The sequence below is a fragment of the Xyrauchen texanus genome, chromosome 3 (genome assembly GCF_025860055.1).
Source record: "Xyrauchen texanus isolate HMW12.3.18 chromosome 3, RBS_HiC_50CHRs, whole genome shotgun sequence".
Lineage (NCBI taxonomy): Eukaryota > Metazoa > Chordata > Actinopteri > Cypriniformes > Catostomidae > Xyrauchen > Xyrauchen texanus.
This window is the reverse complement of record NC_068278.1, coordinates 17844273-17859920: the sequence shown is the minus strand read 5'-3', so window position 1 is coordinate 17859920 and position 15648 is coordinate 17844273. Positions and strand designations below refer to the sequence as shown.

Here is a 15648-nt window from a genome sequence, read left to right as displayed (position 1 = left end):
TCCACCTCTCAGAGCTTGCTTGGATAGCTCAGGAGACTTTGTGGAGTTTTCAGTAATATCTGATTTAAGTAACTTTGTCTCAAATGTTTCTTCTAGAATTCCTTAGGAGACAAAAATAGAAAGAAATTAGACAATTATTGACATACAATAAAAGCATGGATGGAGCCATAAAATTAATGTGGATTGCATGTCTGAGATTATTTGTTGTTTGGAGTTCATATCGAAATCTAAGCATCTAAGTTTGTGAGGTCTCTTTTGAAACTCCATTGGAGACATGTCAATGCTAAAAGGACCAGCTCAGACCAGCTTGAATTTCCATGCTAGTCCAGACTGGTTTATACCGACTAGTGATGTTTTGGTGCTGATGAGACTGGTCAACCAGCATTCTTTCTGTTGAAACTGGTTGACCAAGGAAGGTTTGTTAAGCTAATTAAGAACCTTTCCAGAAATCTAAAACACAACATACTGTATGTGGGTAACCAGCCATGCTATTCTTTGCAGCAGGGATGTGAAATAATGTAGGCATTTTTCTTAGGGTCAAATCTGCAAAATAAAAAAAACTATGTTTTATCTCATTGCTGTCTAGGAGAAACAGTTGAGATACGGTACTATATTAAAGATCTTATGTTTTCCTCCCTGGATCTTCTTTTCCTTAATTGTGTCTTGCAAAGATCATGTTTCTGTTTAAAAGTATGGCGCTATAAAGAGGAAAGTTGGAATGCTGCAGCTATTTTAAAAGGCCTCATCAGTTTAGACTGTGTTTTCCTCCATCCATCTCTGCATCTCTGACTCTCTGCCTGACAGTGCCTGATGAAAGGTTATTGGTCAGACCTTTTGTTCCAGCATACTATGTAGACTATTTCAACCACCCTGACATAGCAGCTTTTGTGTTATTCTTGTTTCCATTTACTGACAATATATATGACACAGCAAAACATAAAAACACCCTCAGGCCATCATTACTACATCCTGTAAGAATCACTACTGTGAGCCTGAAGTAAAGCCAGAGATCCCAAATATTCCCTTCTTTAAATCCCCCCAAAAAACCTTTTTGTTTCCTTTATTATGAATATCTATTTGCAGTATGTGGCTGATCTGCATTATATTCTGACAGGTTTGAGCAGTATACTGTATACTGAATTGTGTCTACTGGTAGATATTATTCTATACTTTTATACAGTATACAATTTTACAAATCTGACAAAAAGCAGAAATCCATAAACATTCCATTGTAGGCAGCTTTGTTGATTTAAATAGGAGAAATTTCGTTTTCATGTTTTGCACCGCGCTGCTCATGATGCCTGGTGTAGACAAAGTGCTATTAAGGTTGACAAGCGACATCGCAACTTGCGGTTAGGATTAGGGGCTAGGGTTAGGCAGTATGTAGTCTCGGCCTCAGACGGCACACCCACAATCTGTGTACTAACCATTGGATGCTTATAGCACACAAAATTGGAAATGCTTTCTCAGTCCAGTCAGACCAAATCTGATTGGTGGACTTCTGCAGGATTTCTGAGAGCCTAGTTTGCGCTGGTACAGGTGGAAGCACGAGTCGAGTGCACAAGGTTCTTTGTTGCTTTTGAGGACTAAATAATCACAGAATTTGCCCAAGTTTGCCAGGTTAGTCTCTTCAACTCTTTTATCCCTTTCATATGTACAGTCACACATATGTGATGGTTAATAACTGGGCCCTGCAGAGTAGCGTCACACATAAGCTGCCAGATTCAAATTGGTTTTGCACTGACATAGGCTGCATTGGTCAAATATCTGTAATTTATGTTCACTCAAACAGTTACTCGTACAGTCTTTTAAACCACAGAATATGTTTTTTTATATACATACATACATACATACAACTCGTCACCAAAGTACCACAATACAAAGTTTACAGCTCTTATATGAACAGTCAATACATCAAACGTGATCTTCCTCCAATGCATGCTGAAATGTTTGTTTACATTAGTAGCGTTTTTTTTTTTTGTCAAACAAACAGCTACTCAGAGTCTTTTCAAGCACATAATATGTTTCTTTTATGTTACAAACAGCCTAATTGTCACCAAAGTACCACAATAGGAGTTCACAGCTTGTATATGCACAGCCATCATACTGTATCTAAACACGATCTTCCCATGCACGCAGCTACGTCTACTTATTAGGTGCAGATATGGTTTTCATTCATACAAAAAGCAACTTAAACAGTCTTTTCAGGCATATAATATGTTTGTTTCAGTCAAACTATCACAAAAGCACCATGATAACAGTTTGAAACTTGCATACTCACAGTGAAAATATGCTGATTGAGCATGATTATCCGAGAATTCAGCCAAGTCTGTTTACATTAGCGCTTGTCACACATACGCACAAACACACACAAAATGTATGATAAGTCAATCAGTGCTTATAGGCAAACCGGACTGCTGATATTATATGTTAATTCATTTTTTACATCTATAAAAATTAAGTAAATAAAACAAATACAGTTCAGCAGACATAACCCATTGTTCACATGTTTACTGTATTATATACAGTATTTTTTTTTATTAAAAAATAACTCACTCCAGGGGGTACTGCAGGGGAATTTAGACCCTATTTTTATATTCACTGTTTTTGAATTTCCAGAAAAATTATCTACATTGTGGTATAAACCATTACAGTGATATAAAATTAGTCATACCGTTATTAAAGATTTTGGTTATACCATCTACCCCCATTCTGAAGGCAAATGCCAGTCAAATCCAGCCATGAATCTTTAGTATAAACATCTTTATAACCTAGACGTCATTGCAAATGCTGCCATCATATAACATACCCTAATCAATCACAAGCAAGATGGAAAGTTGCTAAACCAAGGAGCCTCAAGCATTCTCATTCTCTTATACAGCTTTCAAGGCTAACAAAAGGCACTTTTAAGTTGCCTAATGATCACATGGCCAAGGCAACAACTTTGGCCTCTTCTGTGGTCCAACCCTATAGCTGGATTCTAAAGAGCTAATCAAAAACCCTTGAAAGAGAGATTTTTATGACGTACATGATGAATTGAACCGCAGGTCTGATCTTTGACCTGGAGTTTGATTGTCTTAGGGATGAGATGGAAACCTTGAAAAAAGAAATCTGCTCTTCGAGGCATAGCCTCTCATCAAGGTCTTGTAAATGCAAGCTTTGAAAGGAGCAAATGTCCTGAGTCTCAAAGATATCTATCTAAAGATAGCCTGCAGATTTTGTCTTTACTCTGTGTTTGTGTGTGAATGTGTGAGTTGGTGACCTTTGTTGCACAATGTCATTAGTGAGTTGGAGTATTGGGTGGTCTGAAAGATCATATTCAATGACAGATGAAGCTGAGGCACTTACAATTTTACTAGTGAACAAATAAATCATCTCAAGGTCAAGCTATTTCCATTTCAATCACAGATATATAGCACAGGCCACACACATTCAGTTACACAAACACACACTTGGGCCTCTCTCATTAACAGTGCTTCCAGTTTGACATGACAACACAATTAATACATTTTACATTTTATTCACTTTGTTAGGTCAGACCCACTGTAAAATGTAGAAAAGGGTGCTGTTTAAATAAATAGGTTTGTTCACTCAGTTTGTTCAATCCCATAGAAGGAAAAAAAAAAAAAAATCACTAACAAGATCTCTTTAAAGTAGGTTTTATTCATTTATTTATTTTGAAAATTCTATATTTGCTGTTTTATTTATTTTTTCTGAATTCTGTGTTTTAAAGTTTAATCAAATTAAGTGCTTCTAAACAGATCCTCACAGAACAATCCACAATGCATTATTGGATTCATTTATTTATTTATTGTAATTTACAGTTCTGCACAGCAGGGCATTAGAGTATAAAAAAAAAGCATTGATGAAAACGTTTTTGCTTGCTTATGAGATATTGTTTAAATATAAAGCAATATTTTGACAAATAATTATTTTCTATTTGAAAATGATTTTTACTTACAAATATGTGGAACCAACATGGGAACACAGTTAACTCCAAATTATGCCAATCTTTTTATGGGGAAATTTTAGTCTAATTATGTTCACAACAATAATCCCTTCATAGAAAATGTAAAATAATGGATGAGGTACACTGATGATTGCTTCCTAATTTGGACAGGGTCCAAGAAGACAATATTTTAATTTGTAGATTTAAATTTAAGACTGGAATCGAATTATTTTTAAATGGAAAGGGATCAAAATACTATTCATTTCCTTGATGTGTTAGTTTAAAGCAGAAAAACACATTAAATACCACATTTTTTTGGAAGCCTACAAACAGAAACACAATATTGCCAGTTGACAGTTAGTACCCTCTCTCGTTAAAAAAAAAGGTTTACCGCTTAGCCAATTCCACCGGTTACATCGGATCTGTGATTCAGAGAGAATTTTGAAGAACAGTCTTGCATAGTGTTTAATCAGTTTAAATCAAGAATATATCAACACAATTGTCTTCAATTGGCAATATAAGGTAAAAGGGTTGGATAGGCAACAATTGCTAAATCAGAATTATAAAAGAAAGAGTAAATAATTTTCTGTTAATTATGTACTAACTTACAATAAATCTTAGGAAATTTTAAATATTATTAAAATATATTGGTACATTCTTTCCACAGACTCTTCGTTACAGGACATTTTTAAACATCTGCCCTTATTCATTCACAAATGATCACGTAATTTAGCAAATAAATTGGTGAAATCTGATGCAGTTACAGAAAAGAAACATGCATTCATAAAGGGTTGTTATCCATACCTGAACTGTGTGGCTTGCTCCTCTATAATAAGGACCAATCATATCACAGACTTACATACAGGAAATATATTTTATATTAAGTCATTGATCACATGTTCTACATCAATTGTGATCTACATGTTAAAATGCCCCTGTCCATTAATCTATGTTGGGAAGACATCAAGATCTTTAAAAATATGTATTAGTGAACATAAATACGTTTTTAGAAGACATGACATTGCCTCGCCAATCTCTTGATATTTTCATTATTGTAATCATGATATAAAACAGTTAACCTGTATAGGAATTGAAAAGATAGATAGTTTCAGAAGAGGTGGGAATGTGGAGAAAAAACTTCTACAACGGAAGCTTATTGGATGTATTGTTTGAAGTCCATGTCTCCATTTGGCCTAAATAAATATTTCGAAATCTCCTGTTACCTCCAAGCATCCCTAAATAGTCTCTTACCAATACTCTGTAGAATAGAAATCATTATTGTACTGTTTTTTTTGTATTTTGCTTTGCATTTATTTTTTCACTTGACTATAGGTGGTGATATTGATGTAAGAATGACATTTTTTGCTTGATATTTCAGAATGCCCTTTATTTTAATCAAATATGTGTTGATGTATTCATGATATTATAGTGGCTCATATTCTGAGATGGGGTGAATTGTATGTTTAGATCTTTTATGATTCTATTAATATGTACTCAGTCCTATCTGGTGAACTCTTTATGTGATTCAAGGTGGTGATATGGACCTACAGTATGAAAGGCACAAGTTGCTTAACATATTGGATCACTTCACACATGCGCTAAGATGTCTGGTCTAATTAACAAGCTTGTTAAGTAATTAAGGAGAGAATCATGTTTGTTGAACATGTGTTCCAATTACCTGTATCGATTAGAAGTAAACTCCCTGGATCAGACATAATTTAAAAAAGATTACTAGTGTTGTGTTCGAGTCCATCTTATTCGCGTCAAGTCCGAGTCTTTAAACAATCGAGTCAGAGTCCAAAAGGGGCAGAGTCGGACTCAAGACCGAGTCCATAACAGGCCGAGTCCGATTCTAGTCTGAGTCTAAAAGGGGCAGAGTCGGACTCTAGGCCAAGTCCGTTACAGGCCGAGGCCGAGTCAAAACCGAGTCTGAGTCCAAATTAATCTGTTCATGAATCTTAATTAAAATTTTAACCGTAAACTTTTAACCGTAAAATTTAACTTTCACAATGAAGGAAACACAATTGTCCATATAAATGTAACAAAAACACATTTTAATGATTTGTTTCCTGCTGAACAAACTTCAAAGTGGTTTCAGATGAAAGCACATACTTTAAGTGTGTGATAAAGCTGTCCTTCAACACACTTCTTACGGTGTTCTGTTGACATTTTATTTGTTGCTTTTTCCCCTCCACTCAAACATAGATAAATGTGAAATCTGAGTTATTATTGTTTCAAATTTTATTTTTGTTTTTTGTTTCGACTTCATTTTCAATTTGTCCATTCAATTTAGTTTAGTTTTATCTAAAATGATCCCTATCTAAAGAAACTGACAGGACAACATAGAGCACTAGCACATGATGTCTTTGTCATGATAACCAGGTAAATAGCAGTTGATTAGACTAGAATTAATGTATCGTCAAATCAACGTGTGACGTAACAAAATTTATTTTCTTCTCTGCAAACGATACTAGAGACAATAGAGAGAAGGACAATTATGAAATTTAATTTAAGAATAAAAAAAAAAAAAAAAAAAAAAAAAAATATCGGTGACTACCCAAAACTGGGACTGTGTAATAAACCGGGAAATGTCTGGGGGAAAAATATCTATAATTCAATTTTAAAAAAAAAACATTTCGCTGCCCAAAATAAAACTTCATATGTAATTGTGCATTTTATTGGAGAAAAAACTGTAAAAGAACATATTTTAAGCAGCTAGTCAATGATTTTTAAATAGAATTTTTTTTTTTTTTTTCTGTTTTTCAGAGTTACAGTCTGCTTTAGCTATAAATAAAAAAAATTCAATTAAAAAAGGTACAACTAATTAATCAAGGACTGGTTCAAGTTGACAACACTGTGTGAACCACAGTAGTGTACAGATGCCTACCTGAATTTTTATTTGTATATGTTGTTTTAGTAAATGACATGATGTGGGTGACTTGACTTAATGAAGTTCTTAACCATGACCAAACACTGCATTTGATTTGAGCAGTTGTCAGGTCCCGTGCCGTGTGAAACTGCCTTGTAGGTTCTAGTACATTGACTACATACCTGTATTTATGTGTTCGTCATGCTAACCACCTCGGTAATTGATGTTATACAGCAATCTCCGTAATAACATTCAAGCGTATTGGTTGACTGAATGTGCCACTCTGCAGGTGTGTTTGCTCAACACGGTGAAACAATCTCTGGCTACATTTACAACATTGGGGCTGTGACAACTGCTTGCAGACAGAGTGTCCATTTATTTCTGTTTCGTTATTTGTATTTATTAATTTTGTTCATTGCATCACAAATCAAATGTCATGGAGTCCCAAAGGCTCAAGTCCGAGTCAAGTCAGAGTAAAAATGCATCTGAGTCCGTGACTACATTAAAATTGGGCTCGAGTACCCCAGCTCTAAAAATTATATACTGAAGAAGGCTATGAGGGTGAAACTTCTGTGTTCTCCTGTAATGTGAGATATGAAAAAATATAAGAAATTAAGAAAAAGGAGTGCGGATCATTTTGCAGTTGCAATTTAATTCTAGAAATGTATGCAACAGTTAGTTCCGGTCCTCGAATCTGATTGGAAGAGAGACGTTCCATGAGTACTGATGGTCTCACACCATCATCACTCGGACGCTTTACTGAGTGTATCACACTGCTTGTGTTCGTGCTGTTCTAAACTAAAGTGTACGAGAAGTGCAGATGGGTTTAGAGATATGTCTCTTTACATTTCATTTTGTGACATTACATATTTTGGCCAGCATGTAGAGGCAAAAGCTAATTTTTTTTGTGTAATATGAGCCAGTTGGTGATGTGAAGTGAGCCAGTGTCACTCAGTGTTTATATTCAACAGCACTTCCATAATCGCTTGTATTACTACTACGCTACTAATGCTAGGAAATTTTTCATTAAATGACTTTAAACCAACAACTTCAGTATTAATGCTCATCAAAGCTGAGAGACTCAAAAGACTGATTAATTACACAAACTCAAGCCGCTTACCTCTTGCCGAACTTCCCTCATTGGAGAGGACAAAATGGTGAAGGAGATTGTGGTTTCAATAGTGAAAGACTCTTGCGCACCAACTACTGCAAAATATGGAGGAATACCCGCTTGGAATAGGATGCATTTCACCAAAAAGAGATAATGTCTTATCTTCAGAAAGCTGACTAACAGACTACAGCATCATCAACACACATTCATACATACACACACACACATAACATGCTAGAAACAGCCCAATCTGTCTCCTATCGGTCGCCCTGGATGTGAGTGGATTGCAAGGATTTGAGCCCCTGCTGACTCTAGAAGAGGATACGGTGGGCAAGTTGCGACAAGAGCGCTTGGCGGTTGATGCCCAAGCACGTGAGACAGTGATCGTGGCCATCAGAAGCGTAGAGGTGGAGACCGCTACCAGGAATAATACCCCTATAGAAAGGCATCTTTAAAAAGACGCTCCATCAGTGCCACTCTTTTGGTAGGAAAATATACTTTTATTAGGAAGAATATATTCTTTTAGCTGCTGAAGCACCCAGGGGTGTTCTCTGCACACCACCGATGCAAGAGGGGGAGAAACCGCTGTAATGCGTCATAAATCCCAACAACTTGCTTGCATAGGTGAATGGATTCGACAGAAGAATTCAGCTCACTTTACACAACCGCTCGGCTCTGAAGAAAAAATCTGAGTGAGTGGTTGAAAGCCAGCCCCTTTTATAGGCATGCAAATTGTTTAGGGCATGCTCCCAAGGGCGACCCCTAGTGACAGATAGTGAACATTTATTATGTCTCCTGATCTGTGAACAAGCATGCCCTAACAATGATATTGTTCTAACAGCTCATCAAGTTTATTTAATTCTTCAGAGATATGAAGCCATTGCACAAAAACGGGTTCCACAAGTGTAGTTTTTTGTTTTTAGATCCTCATCTGCCACAATATCACACCTTACAGTGCAAATCAATGTACATTATATTTTGCACTGGAAGTGAGGGACTCTAACCCACATCTCTTGTGTCTCACACACACAGGGCTCCTGAAAAATACGTGCTCAGTAGCCCCGCCGCCGTGCTTGCGGAGACGACCAGGTGATGCTGGCAGTTCTCCCAATGGCTGCTCCGGCTTCACAGATGCATACCCACTGCAACAGTGCAGGATATCCACAGGTATAAAACTAACATACACACTATCATTTTCATAAACACAGAGCACCTGTGTTTTGCTACATAGATAGATTATGTCAGTCCCAAAGTGATGAGGAATATTTTTAATTCAGCTGTAAGCCATCTGTTTTCAGATTGTGTTAGTGCAGTTGCGTTCTCTCATAAATGCATAACATGGATGCAGTGTTGGGTGTAATAAGTAATTCTTTGTTTTTACAAAAATATTTATAAAAATAACTGGCAGCTGTGGTTGCCAGAATAATTATGTAAAAAAATACAGTAATAATGTAAACAACTTTACAGAAAAACCTGAACATTTTACAATAATTTTTTTTTTTTTACTGTATAGGTTATGGCGCAGTACCAACATTTATATTATTAAATGATAAACTTAATATATAAACTTTCTGAAACTGTAAAAGTCTGCTTTTCACTTTGTGTTTTTTCACTCTTCCTGGAGCAATGACCAATAAACATGCAGAGACAGTAGGGATGGGCAAATCGATCCTAAAGTATCGATACATCCAATACTGATGTTTTATCAAAAATATCGATCCTCACACAAAAATATCGATTCTAAAACAAAATACCAAATAAATGTAAACTAAGGATATGATTATTTGGTTACCATGAACATGAACAATAATAATAAGCTTTAAAGTGTAATAAAAAGGATTAGACTATATTAGCAAATACTTGTGCAGGATGGGAACTGTTTTTCTTCTGCTCATCTTATATGCATTAATGCTGAAAGATACAAGCAGACAAGCGCTTGCACAAGGCTCGTTCAAACAAGAGGGATCAGTGCCTTGTAGAGGTGATGATAGAAAATCAGTAAGTAACATAACATATCTAAAGGTGACTGTAAAACAGTTAAAGGATGGGCAAGGAGGAGGCGAGAACCGGCTAGTCAACATAAATCATATTTAATAAAACTCAAAGCACAAACATAAACACACATGACGGACATGTCCGTAATTCTCTCTCTCTCGAACAATCGTCACCGGCCGCCTTTATCCCTCGCGCGCCTCATCAGGCTGATTGGGGACCGGGCGCGCGATATTCCGACCGGCCCCGCCCCCCTCCGCTCCACAGTGACATTTCTTAAAATGAGATTGTGTGTAATTGTTGTTAAGTCATTAAAAACTGAGTTTATAATGTTTTTAAAAAAAATATTTTGTAGATTATTGTATGTTATTTAATTTTTTGTCTGAAACCAAGGGTTTTACTACAGTAATATTTTAGTAGTAACCATGGTTAATTTGTGTAAGGGTAAAGAAAACTAAAGTCTAATAATTTTCTGTTTAGACTCACAAATGTAAATAAAAAAACAACTTTAATTATGACTAAAAATAATATTTTAAATTTGAAAAATAAAAGTATTTATTTGAAGTATCAGTATTGGTATCGACGATATTGGACTTGAAATTATTGGTATCAGATCGAAAAATAAATAAATGGTATCGCCCATCCCTAAATGACAGTGCTCAGTGTCACTCACACAAGCACTAAACACCATAAGGGTAACACGTGTGAAAATAAAATCATGCAATAAGTATTAACTAAAATGTAAAATGTCAAATATAACACAGAACACCCCAGTGTACATAACTGATATTAAAAATAAGAAACATAACTATTCCCATAAAATATAATGAAATGTAATGGTCACGCACAAATTTCTGGGAACGCCCGATTACTGTTTACCATAATTTTAACAATAATTTACTATTAAAAGTACATGTACTCTCTTGTTAAACATAATATAAATTGTAACCTTTAATTATACGGGAAAATTATATTTTTAAAACGAAAATTCTGAAAATGTAAATTTTTGCATCATTTTACCTTAAAATACATGCATTATCTTTAAAACAGTATGAACATTTTTTATAGTTATTTTATTGTAATTAATCTAACCATTTTACGTTTTTTACTGTAGCAGTATTGCAGTCTTTTACCGACATATTTTACAGTGTAGACTTTGAGAAGGGCTTAAAAATTATCAACTTTTAATGTTAAGATAATAACCAAGCTAGCAACAATATTCTCAGCTGGCACACTCGATTGAAAATGAAAAACATCAAATCCAAACTTCACCCATGATTAGTTTTAACTAACCATCAGCGCTGTTTGACTGGCCAGGTTCTCATAGGTCAAGAATTTCAGGGATGTGCTTGAACAGGAGAAATTTCACCAAACAAACACCATAGTAGATCAAAAACATCAGTGCATATTGTCATAAATATTAGGCGAACTAAAAGAATTCTGAAAAACAGACATTATTTCTACATTTACATTTGGTCATTTAGCAGATGCTTTTATCCTAAGTGACTTAACATAGGTGGACATAACAAGCAATTTTTCATACAAATGTAAACAATGTCTGCAGTATCGCACAGCCGAGTTCCAATAGAAGTTAGAGTAGTGAATCTTGAATTTTCTGAGAGGAGACAATCAGGTACTCTCACACACGTAAACAGACAAAAAATAATCTGGTTAAAAATTTCGATAAGTAATTAGGAATCTGTATTGGACTACTGTTTTTGAGCAATTTAACTTACACTCACTGCATGGTTGATTAGCTGTAGGGCAAATCAGTCTTCATTCCAAGTTTAAGACATCTTGCCCTGCTGTGACGTAGGCAGGCAGAGGTTGTGGATCTATGTGCAGCTTTATTAACAAAACAGGGGAAACCTCAGGACAAAGGGGGAAAAAAAACAAGGAAACCTAGTACAGAACATAACACATGCAAGAACACAGAAGACAGGGAAACCAAGGACTTAAATACAGAAAGGAACAAACAAGGGAATAAGGAACACCTGGGTGAAATAATCAGGGAATGAGAACTAATCAGGGGAAAACCAATCATAAAATGAAGCTACAAAAGGACTACAAAAACCAAACAGGAACTAAACTAAACTTCAAAATAACAGCACAAAAACAAAAGACAACAGAGAACATGACAGAGCCCCCACTTTAAGGAGCGGATTCCAGACGCTCCAAAAGGCACAAAAAAAGAAAAAAACAAAAACAAATTGTCCAAGGGGACACAAGGGGCAAACAGGCAGTCCAAGGGGACACAAGGGGAAAACAGGCAGTAAGCCCAGGGGGCACACAGGGCAGGCAGGAAGTCCTGGGGGGCACAAAGGGCAAGGACAGGTTCAGGTGGTCTGGGAGCTGGCCACAGGGCAAGGGTAGGTTCAGGAGGCCTGGGAGCTGACCACAGGGCAAGGACAGGTTTGGGGGACCTGGGAGGAGGCCACTGGACAGGGACTGGGTCAGGGGACCTGGGAGGAGGCAACTGGACAGGGACTGGGTCAGGGGACCTGGGAGGAGGCCACAGGACCGGGACCGGGTCAGGAGGCCTGGGAGGAGGCCACAGGACAGGGACCGGGTCAGGAGGCCACAGGACAGGGGCCGGGTCAGGAGGCCTGGGAGGAGGCCACAGGTCGGGAACAGGGTCAGGAGGCCTGGGAGGAGGCCACAGGACAGGGGCCGGGTCAGGAGGCCTGGGAGGAGGCCACAGGACAGGGGCCGGGTCAGGAGGCATGGGAGGAGGCCACAGGACAGGGGCCGGGTCAGGAGGCCTGGGAGGAGGCCACAGGACAGGGGCCGGGTCAGGAGGCTTGGGAGGAGGCCACAGGACAGGGACTAGGTCAGGGGGCCTGGGAGGAGGCCACAGCACTGGGGCCAGGTCAGGAGGCCTGGGAGGAGGCCACAAGACAGGGACTAGGTCAGGGGGCCTGGGAGGATGCCACACGTCAGGGACCGGGTCAGGAGGCCTGGGAGGAGGACACAGGACGGGGACTGGGTCAGGGGGCCTGGGAGGCGGAACCATGGAAGACCCTGGAGGCGGAGCCGTGGGGGGCTTGGGAGGCGGAGCCGAGGGAGGTTCAGGAGGGGGAGCTGAGGGAGGTTCAGGAGGGGGAGCTGAGGGAGGTTCAGGAGGCGGAGCTGAGGGAGGTGGCACCGTGGGATGCTCAGGAGGTGGAGCTGAGGGAGGCTCAGGAGGCTCAGCTCAGGGAGGCTCAGGAGGCAGAGCTGTGGGAGGTGGCGCCATAGGAGGCTTGAGAGGCGGAGCCGTGGGAGGCTCAGGAGACAGAGCTGAGGGAGGCTCAGGAGGCGGAGCCGCGGGAGGCGGAGCCATGGGAGGCTCGGGAGGCAGAGCTGAGGGAGGTGGCGCCATAGGAGGCTCTAGAGGCAGTGACCTGGAAGGCTCTGGAGGCAGAGCTGAGGGAGGTGGAGCCAAGGGAGGTGGTGCCATAGGAGGCTGTAGAGGCAGAGCCATAGGAGGTGGAGCCGTGGAAGGCTCAGGAATTGAAGCCATGGGAGGCTCGAGGGGCGGAGCCCTGGGAGGCTCGAGGGGCGGAGCTGAAGGAGGTGGCGCCATAGGAGGCTCTAGAGGCGGAGCCATAGGAGGTGGAGCCGTGGAAGGCTCAGGAATTGAAGCCATGGGAGGCTCAAGGGGCAGAGCCCTGGGAGGCTCGAGGGGCGGAGCCCTGGGAGGCAGAGCCCTGGGATGTTCGGGAGGCTCAAGAGGCGGAGCCCTGGGAGGCTCGAGGGGCGGAGCCCTGGGAGGCTCGTGGGGCGGAGCCCTGGGAGGCTCGGGAGGCGCTGGGACGGTCGAGGCTACAGGTGCTGGCTCTGGGACGGCTGAGGCTACAGGCGCTGGCTCTGGGACGGCCGAGGCTACAGGCGCTGGCTCTGGGACGGCCGAGGCTACAGGCGCTGGCTCGCTGACCGTGGCAGGCGTGGGCGCTGGCTCGCTGACCGTGGCAGGCGTGGGCTGGGGAGCAGAAGCCTTTCCTCTTCTCTTCCTCCTCCGGGCGGACAGAGCTGACAACGCTGGCTCTGGGACGGACGAGGCTGGCAACGCTGGCTCTGGGATGGATGAGGCTTTAGGCTTGTTGACGGTGGCAGGCGTGGGCATTGGCTCAGGAGCAAACCTCTCCAAAATCATATCCACGTACTCAATCCAAGTGTACTCACCACTCTCTGGCAACTCCTCCCATCCATGGGCAAGGAGGCCGATCTGGTAAATGCACTTTAGGTGTCGGTCCGCATAACCAGTGCATCTGGCAATGGTGCAAAACATACGTGAGTATTCGATCAAAGGGAGGTTCGCCCGGCTCAACTGGAGGAAGATTGCTGCTAGATCCATCTGAGGGTTAGTTCTTCTGTGACGTAGGCAGGCAGAGGTTGTTGATTTGTGGTGGTGGTGGTGGTGGTGGTGGTGGTGGTGGTGGTGGTGGTGGTGGTGGTGGTGGTGGTGGTGGTGGTGGTGGTGGTGGGGGGACAAGGAAACCTAGTACAGAGCATAACACATGCAAGAACTAACACAGGAGACAGGGAAACGAAGGACTTAAATACAGAAAGGAACAAACAAGGGAATAAGGAACACCTGGGTGAAATAATCAGGGAATGAGAACTAGTCAGGGGAAAACCAATCATAAAATGAAACTACAAAAGGACTACAAAAACCAAACAGGAAACAGGAACTAAACTAAACTTCAAAATAACAGCACAAAAACAAAAGACAACAGAGAACATGACACCTGCTATCTCTGTAGGTTTAAGAACACAAGATACTATTTAACTTATGGGAAATAGCTTCTAATGCAAACATGTTAGAACAAAGCACATATAGAAGCATTCTTCCCCGGCCCCTGCTTTAATGGGCACATTTTACCGGTCTTATACCTGGATGTGATGTTTCAGTATGATGCTTTCACATGCTAGGTCCTTTTGTTTTCAGTTGGTTTTCATCTGGCATACAGTAAATTTGTTCTTCCTTTGACTTTTAGATTTTTTTAAAGTGAATTGTCACTTTCAGAGATATACTGTACACTCTATGTAGTTCATTTGTGTATTCAAGCTATTGCATGAACTTTAGTCTTTACTCTTCAATGCTATCACTCAACAATGTGTTTTGTCAAGGATGTATATCTCAGTAAATTTACACAATGACATATGTAAATACTGTGATGTAGAGTAGATATGTGTGTTGATTCAAAACGACCATCCCAGTAGTTCAAAACAGCTGGCATTTCTACAGCTGGCATACTGCAAAAAAGCATTTTTTTTAATCAGTATTTTTGTCTTGTTTTCCAATAAAAATACCTAAATAATATAGTGGCCCAAAGGTGCACAACAAAACCAAATTAGCAAATAAAAGCTGAAAATACAATGGAAATAAGCACAGCACTAAAAAATTATGCCACAACACAACAGAAAAGCCACAGCAAAACAGAAATAAGCAACAACACAATGAAATTAAGCCACAGCACAACGAAATTAACTGAAAATAAAATAGTTTTAAACATTGTATTTTAAATTGTAAGACAGTCTGACTCAATGCATGCAAGATCATGAGGCTGCTCGGAAGAAGTAGAGAGCTGCTCGTGTCACTGCAATTCATTCACAAAAGAAGTTACCTGGTTAACTTGTAATGTGTTTCCTTCATGGAAATCTAAACAGAAGAGACTCAATGTGTGCTAGAAATGTCCCTTTGAATATAAATTGATTTGATTTTAAATGTTGATAAATGTATGC

The 15648-nt window shown here is 39.9% G+C and overlaps 1 protein-coding gene across 2 annotated transcripts in view; it reads left to right on the top strand.

Annotated features, from left to right (window-relative positions):
• The window catches only part of rxrab (retinoid x receptor, alpha b), a 106912-nt gene that overhangs the window by 26446 nt on the left and 64818 nt on the right, over positions 1–15648 (top strand). For both annotated transcript variants that reach the window (XM_052108318.1, XM_052108310.1), the window contains exon 2: positions 8962–9096. In XM_052108318.1, coding sequence (XP_051964278.1) covers positions 8962–9096 — 135 coding nt within the window. The remainder of the gene's footprint in view (positions 1–8961; positions 9097–15648) is intronic.